The following is an 8291-nucleotide window of genomic DNA, read 5'->3' as shown; positions in this document are numbered from 1 at the left end:
GCATATGGCGCATCAATGTGCAAGAGTGTTGAACTCGTAACTCCTCCTGCCCCTGCACTGATCCTGAGTCATGGCTGTGCTTGTGCATATCTTTGGCTCAGCCTTTGTTGTTATAGTAGCAAATGCTTTGTCTTTTTTTCTGAACGGGGCTCTGCTGGCTTAGTGTGTCTTCATTCACGCTTCCTCTCCTGTCCTCCCCCCTCTCACAGCTTCAGTGTCTTACACTGTCTTGTTTTCTTCATGACCAGTGTGCTTGCTGTCTCTGACGCCTCATTCTCTCCTAGACTTGGGCCATGATCTTTGTGTTGCTTTGCTTCTCCCTATGGCTTTGGAAAAACTGAAAGGAGGAGAAGCCTGTTTGTGGTTAGAAAAGGGAAAACTGTCTTCCAGATCCTGCTTTTGTTGTCTTAGGCATAAACAGTCATACGTTTTCTGTCAACTATAATTTAGATTGTCTAGACATCATTGAGGATCAATTAACAGTGTGTATGCAAGTCTTTAATGCCTACTGCCAAAACTGATTTATAAAAGGGAATATAGATTATCCTTATTTCATGGGTAAAAACAAATTGCTGAGTTACAGTTTCATGGAAGATCAGTGATGGAGATGGGATTTGTTTTCCCAGGTTTTCTGATTCTTGTTACCAGAGTATAACTTTGCCTTTGGAACAAATCTGTGATTGTATCTGCAGATTCATAAGATCATTATATTTATTAAGTAAGTAACCCACCCTTCAGGAATAATTTTTTAAGCTCCTGTTGAACAAAACGTTGCACTGAACCAGATGGGCCTTGTTTTCACAGGGGTTGTTGCTGGCTTGGATTAGTCCTCTCGCCCTGCTTGTTCTGAGGCTCTGAAGGAGCTTATAGCTGGAGTGCAGGGACACGCAGGAATGGCTGGAGGCTGGGGAGAGGTGGGATGGGGGAACTGCATGAGACAGAGTCACCTCACAGAGAAATGCCTGTGAATCTGCAGACATGTAGGCTTTTTGGTAGTGTTTTCAGCAACACGGGCAGTGATACAGCAGTCACTGGGGTGTTTTTAGCAAGTTTAATTTCTTTAACTTTCCACTGATACTCCTGCAGGGACAGCGGTGTGTTTGGGTGTGCTCTGGATCAGTCAGCATCATTACTCCATGGAGGGATGCTTCAATAATACAGACAGTAAAAGTAATTCAGAACTAACTTAATCTTTTGTTATTTTGGCAGGTTTAAAACATGGCTGAAGATGGCAGTGAGGAGACTATGTTTATTTGTAAGTATTGGAAACGAAAGTGATCTGCATTTCACAATATGACTTGTTTACCCAGAATGTCTGAAATTAAAGACTAAAGCAGACTAAGTTTTTGTTTAGAAATGTATCTATGTGAAGGAAGCTCAAACAGCTTATGGAGGAGTAGAGGGAAGGTTGCTCATTTTAGCTGTACACATTCTCCTGGTTTTGTTGGCAAACACACAGAGACCTCTGAATGTGTGTCAGCAGAACAGCTTTTTCATGACTGAAATGAGATTGAGGGACTACCACTAGTGTGTGTGTGTGTGTGTGTATATATATATATATATTCATTTATATAGCCAGCTTTAGCAACTGGTGGTGTCTGTGAGAAAGCCTGACCTCTAGAGAGAGTGAAAAATCCGCATCTCCACAGGAGGAGGATGCAGGCTTGTTTTTCTCTCTGGATAAGCCCAGTTTGAGATGCACCAGCTGCCGTGACGAGTCTCAGTCATGCCACTCACCACATTTCCTTGTGCCCCTGCGGGTGTGCCTGCGCTTGGTGCAGCTCGGCTTTGTGACCTGCCTTCTGCACTACCCTGCGTGCCAGAGTGGGCTCCGTGACCTGGGATCTGGACTCATGGGGTCGTTGTGCAGGAGGAGAGGCTGGTGTGCCCAGGGAGTGTGGTGGGCAGTGTGCCATGCTGGAAGGAGCTTGGCTAGTAGGCTTGTTTCCCAGTGGCACGCTAGCCCTGCAGCCTCTCCTTTATCACCATCCTGGCCATGCAGGATCTCGTGTTACAGTCAAAAAAAGCTTAGAGTTGTCCACTAACCTGCTTGCATGAGGAGGGAGGGCCCAGATATTGTGGACCTGATCTGGGAAGAGCATGGTGGAGTGTGTTTCTTTGGTGGTGTGGATCCACAGCCTTTTACCCCTGGTGGCTCCAGGGCTGCACATTAGCCTTATGGCAACTGTATCAGAAAGATCCACTTGCACTTTTCACTCCACCACAGACTGACCAGGGTTCCTTCAAAAACTGTGATGACTCAATAGGTATTTTTATTGAATTGCAGATACCAGTGGTAAAGTTACCTTAACTTTCCCCTTCATAAAAAGACCCTGGTGGATAGCAGCAAGGATGGGGATGTGATGCCATTCCCTAGCTGCACAGATAGGAGATGTCACACAACGTGACTTTCCCCCTTCCAGTGGAGGCTGTGGTCATTGACTTTTTTGATCTTTCTTGTGTTTTCTTTAAGTTTTTCCCATGGTACATGGGGACTGCTTATGTTCTGAAAAAATTAGTTGGCATATATGATAGTGTACACTCCCATAGCATAATCAAGTACATACTCCACAGACACAAAAGAGTTTTGGAGCATGTTTAATAGAAGCCTGTGAACATACTCCCCCCCAGGTTATTTTACCATTTATCCCCGTGGTTAGCTTTGTACTTCTCCTGGGGCCATAATCTCTGGGAAGTGTCACATACAGTAACCGTAGCAGCCTCGGGGAACGGCTGCTGTAGGGCATCCTTCACGTGTGGAGAGACACACTGCACAGTGTCAGTATCATATTCCCCCTGCTTTGATAGCCCATCCACAGAGGAGTCAGAGAAACGGGTAGCTTATTCCTGCGTGTAGTTTCAGACAGTGCTGCCTGCACCTTGTTGAACCTGTGGTGGCTGTCTTTGCAGAAGTGAGGGCTGCCTGGGTGAACTCAAAAGGTAAGGGGAATGATGAAATGCTTTGTTTCCTTTGGCTGCAAACCCAGTTAAAAAAGCTGTCACTCCACCTACTCCTTTCTGTCCCGATTGGTTATGACAACCCTTTGTGGATGGTAATCCTGTTCTTTTCAGCAGTCTGGTTTACACATTCCTCTGTGGTTCTGCCACCTTCTCTGCTTTTGGAAATTTATATTGAACCCAGATTATGTCAGTAACATTAAGGGCAGCAGGAGCCACAGGCACACGTAATGGGGGGTGATGGTGGTAAACAGCGCAGGACAGGGGAGGCCATTTGGCTGTAGGCTTAGTTTTGGTGCTGGTGGTATGAAGATAGCATGTGCTCGCTGATCCGATCCTTTCCTCTGGTACAGCTGTCTGGTGCTGCACAGCAAACTGGACTGGGAAATTTATTCAGCTGAAAAAGAATCTGATGGGAGAAGCTGGCTGTTTGTTCCATGGTTCGCCAGAGGCCAGCACCAACAGCTGTGCAGGGCACAGCAGCCGGGTGCGGGGGTTGCACGGGCTGGTACTGCTGTTTCTCAGATGTGTGGGGGTTTTCACTGCTGAGCTCTTTTTGTTGCCAGAAGAAGAAACAACGTGGAGCTGTGTGTTGCAATTCGGGAATCTCTTTTCCATGTCTTAGAAGAAATCCTTTTGTTAGTTCACTGGGTCAAATACTGGGAAGGAGAGTTTTCCAGTTAGGAGTACAGAGTAGCTGTACCAGAGGGGACCTACCCTGGAATGTTCTCTTCCCAAACAGGGTGTAACCACCCTCTACTTTGCCCCTTTACTAGGGTTACCCAACTTGCCCTTGTTAGCATGGAGGTCAGATGGAAATCGCGCTGTAGGAATACAACCCCCGTGCGATGGTCTCTTCTTAAGCTGTGTCAGCAGCTGCCCAGGCAGGGCAGTTTGGCAGCTGTTTTTCACAGCGAGGCAATGCATACACATTTGAAATGCTGTTAAATTGGCTTATTTTAGAAAGCCTCAAATTATCCTGGTCTGAAAATGGTTTCTTAGGAACCATTTGGTTCTGTGTAATATACAGCCACTGAAACTGGAAGTTCATTTAGGTAAGCTGAGAGTGAGGTAAGAAGTGGCCAAAGCGTAACGCGCGGGCCGCTGGCTTGTTTGGAGAGGCACCAGAAGGTATCGCAGAGGAGTCTCTCCCTGCGCCGCGGGCGAGGAGCGCGAGCAGGCCAGGCAGGGCTCCAGGCAGAGCTGTGCTCCCACGGTGCGCTCATGCCCTGCTCAGGCCTGTGCCAGCTCTGCTGCTGGTTCTGGGCTTGTGCCTCCTGTCGCTAAGAAGACCGTGTTGCCCAAGCTGTTTCTAAAAGCCTGGGTTCCAGTGCAGTAACGTGGTTTTCTTTAGCTGCTAAATGTTACAGCGCTTTATCAGAAGAATGATGACATCTTTAAGCAGAATATTTACTGTGGGTGCAAGGCAATTATTTTCCTTTGAGACAGAATTTCAGCAGCTGTCTCCTGATAGTACTGATCATGGTTTGTGTTATCTCACCTACACAGATGCCAGCTGTCGACTTGATGTGTAATTATACATGTTAAGTAGTATAAATAAACTTTTGCCTTTAAATGTCTGTGTTTTGCTTGGTGCTGGATTTTGTATTTGGCTCTTGAAAGGAGGAGGCATGTATCTTACAAAAGTGTTTCCCATCAGCTTTTCTCTATGCTGTCTGCTTCCTTGCAGGGTGCGAGGACTGTGGGCAGTATCATGATTCAGAGTGTCCCGAACTGGGCCCTGTGGTGACAGTCAAAGACTCCTTTGTGTTGAGCAGGGCAAGGTAAGGAACATTCGTGTTAGTTCTGACTAACTCAGCACGCACATGTTAGTTCTTTAAAGCGTATCTGCTGTTTAACGGGTCTCATGCTGTGACAGCTGAAGAGCGGAGTCCCAGTCTGTGGAAAGCACATGGCATGATTAAATAGAAAAATTGATGCACACACTTAGGTGCTCTACTGAGGAGAAGCAAAAAAACCTCAACTTGCTGCTCATCAGGACTTGGCTGCTTTTTTGCTGAGGTTTCTGTCAGAAAGGCATACAGCACCAGATCGGGTGCTGACTTCTGTCTTGGTTGGGTACCTGCAATTTTTTCCCCTCCTCAGATGTACTGTATTAATTTCAGAAAAGTGTGTGAGGGTTTCTCATTCGTATGGATGGTTGTATCCTCCTGCTTAGCATAACCTCTGTAATCCCTCCACTGAGGAGGAAAACAAATTGTTATTGTTTTGAGTCTTTGCAAATGATAATGGGGTAATGCTTCTGTCAGAAAAACCCGTGGCAGCACAGCAGAAACATTCGTGCTTGCCAAAAGAAACAAATAGATCAAATCTAATTAGGAGAAAACAACACTGAATAGTGATTTTTACAGAGAAAGGCAATCAGGTGTTGACAGTGAATTTCATATTAAGGTGTAAAGCGTAGGGCCAAGGAAAAGGAAAAGAAACAGCTACTGTGAAGATGCAGTGCAGAGCCAAGAAGGGAAGAAAGTTCAAATGGCTTCATGTATCGTATATAATGTACTGAGGGCTTCTGTACTGCTCGTTGGGAAGTCAGGGATGGAAAACTTGGGCGTGTGGGCAGCAAGTCTGACGCGTGCTGGCTGTGCAGGCCATACTGTGTATTACCAGGATTGATTTGTAACAAATAGTGAATGTGTTGGGTCTGCTGTGCGGGTGCCGTGACCCCTCTGTGCCCAGGCAGGATGCTGTCTTAACAGCCGGGACATCAGAGGTGCTTTGTTCTTGAGGGTGATTTCAAAAATGCCCACTGGAATAATTGAAGCTGGTGATAGATGGAAGTGCTTTTCTTAACACATGGAAACTGGCAGTGCAGGAAGTCTCTAGTCTGTACTAAGCAGATTGCATGGCAAGTTAAACTATAATTTCTTATTTATTTGTATGGTGGAGAAATAGCATCGTGACCCACTGTGATGGTTTGCAGATAGGGTGCAGGCACTGTTTTTCAGCCTTTTTTGACGTGCAGATGTGGAAGTGTGCCCTAGTGGAAGCATTGGCTGCTGGATACTGGATTTGAAATAAAAGTTTAAAACCGGCTGTGTTACAGAAAAATGTCTTTATTTTTCTGAAGAGTGTACAGCTGAAAACAGAAAAAGAGGAAATATAACTGTGGCCTTTATTTTACATCTGGGGAATGGTAGCAGAGAGAGTGAGTTGTCTGAGGTTGAGGGCAAGCTTAACCACAAACTGGATATGAATCTCACAAAAAACAGTCTAGTTGCTTAACCACATGATCATTGTTTCTTCTGTCGTACTGAAAAGATAAAATGAATGCTTTATGGTTAGAAAAGAAGTGGTAAACATCTCCTGAACTTCCCTGTCTCTAACACTGCATGTTCTGTTACTAAAACTGAAAGCATTTCTCGATTCATTTGCTTATCGCTAAGGTTGCAATGTTGCATTTCTCTTCATCTAGACAGGACAATGGATCTGCCAGTGTCAACTTCTACAGAGCAGTCAGTAGCCTGTCTGATTATTTTCAGCTTTTCATCTGTTAGCACAGAGCTGAAAAAAACAGGGTTGCCTTGTATTGGGGACCCAAAACAGGAGGCAGTAGGTAGCTGGGACATAGCAAGTGCTGAGCAGAGGAGCACAATCACTTGCTTCAGTCTGTTGGCTGCTCAAGTTTGTGCCATTCAACGTGAATTTGATGCTTTTTTGTGCTGGGACATGTTGTAGCCTCATGTCCAGCTTGCTGTCTACCACCCCAGGGTCTTTCTCCCAGCCAATACCATCACTAGGGCTTTTTCCTTCCCAGGTGCAGGACTTTGCATTTGTCCTTGGAATTTCCTATGGTTCCTCTCTGTGTATCTCTCCAGTCCTGCCTTCAGACATACTGATTGTGCCCTTCTGCAAATTGGATGAGTGCACTCCATTGCCCCATCTAGATGATTGGTAAAAGTGTTAAAACAGGACAGGTTCTTCTCCCTTACAAGAAAGACATTGAGCTTTTGAAGCAAGTCCAGAAGAGGCCACAAAGATGACCAGAGGGCTGGAGCACCTCTTCCCTGTGAGTGCAGCGAGGCGCTGGCACAGACTGCCCAGAGAAGCTGTGGCTGCCCCCCTCAGCAGTGTTCAAGGCCAGGTTGGATGGGGCTTTGGGCAGCCCAGTCTGGTGGAGGGTGTCCCAGCCCATGGCAGGGGGTTGGAACCAGATGGGCTTTGAGACCTTTTCTAACATAAACCATTCTGTGATTCTATAATAGTTTCCAGCACAGATCTCTGCTGTGCCCCAGTTGTTACTGGTCTCCAGGTAGAGTAAGAACCATTGACCATGACTCTGACCACTCATCAAGTTACTGGCTGTATTAGTGGTGTACCCATTCACACCATAACACTCCGACTTGGGTACAAGAATATCAGCAGTGTTGAAAGCCTTGTAAAGTCAAGGAGGGAAGTGACATCCACTTCTCTTCCTTCATCTGCAGACCTGGTAATTTTATCATGGAAGGCAAATGGTTTGTCAGGCATGAGTGGCCCTTAATCAGTCCATGGTGATTGTTTCCAGTCACTGTCACCTCCCATGTCCATAGATGCCTCCCACAAGGTCTTGTTCCATAATTTTCCCACAGGCTGAAGTGAGGCTGTCCAAACTGTAGTTCCTTGTATCTTCCTTTCAGTTTTTTTGTGAAGATGGGTGCCACATTTGTCTTTCTCCAGTCATCAGACAATCCTCCCTGATGCTCACGGTCTTTCCAAGGTGACAGAGTATAGTCTCACTATGGTCTTGGACTGCTGCATCAGCACCCTCAGGTGCAGCCTGTCAGGTTGCCAGATTATTCAGCTCTCTCAAGTAATCACTGACTCAGCCCTCCACTACTGCTGATAGTTATTCTCCTCTGTTTATAAATCCTTGTAGAAATAAAATTTTAAAAATGTTTTCTGTCACTGGAGAGAGCAGAAATACAGGCTGACTTGGTTCTTCCATGGAATCCTGCAGTTTTGTCCCACGTATAATTGTTTTTTCTCAATTGTCTCTTCATTTTTTAGATCATCTCTGCCTTCCAATTTGGAGATAAGACAGTTGGAAGATGGGACTGAAGGAGTATTTGCTCTGACTCAGCTAGTGAAACGTACCCAGTTTGGCCCATTCGAATCCAAGAGAGTTGCCAAGCTGGAAAAAGAATCTGTTTTTCCCCTGAAGGTAAGACATGGAACATAAAAAGCATCAACTGAGTCGGTTTTACCCCTGATGATGTTATGCTGTCTACCAGTATGGAAAAAAAAATGTGTGTAGGGCTGTTACTTGGGGCACGTTTTAGGCGCATCGTGTAACGGACTAACTAAACAAGCATTCTCTGGACAAGACATAG

At 45.7% G+C, this 8291-nt stretch overlaps 1 protein-coding gene across 1 annotated transcript in view; it reads left to right on the top strand.

The window, feature by feature from the left end:
* Positions 1-1209: 1209 nt before the first annotated feature.
* The window catches only part of PRDM15 (PR/SET domain 15), a 32342-nt gene continuing 25260 nt past the window's right edge, over positions 1210-8291 (top strand). The window contains exons 1-3 of the mRNA XM_084264791.1: positions 1210-1255; positions 4649-4742; positions 7969-8122. Coding sequence (XP_084120917.1) covers positions 1219-1255; positions 4649-4742; positions 7969-8122 — 285 coding nt within the window. The 5' untranslated portion in view covers positions 1210-1218. The remainder of the gene's footprint in view (positions 1256-4648; positions 4743-7968; positions 8123-8291) is intronic.

Source organism: Gallinula chloropus (genome assembly GCF_964237585.1).
Source record: "Gallinula chloropus genome assembly, chromosome: 1".
NCBI lineage: Eukaryota > Metazoa > Chordata > Aves > Gruiformes > Rallidae > Gallinula > Gallinula chloropus.
This window is presented reverse-complemented; position numbering and strand designations above follow the sequence as displayed.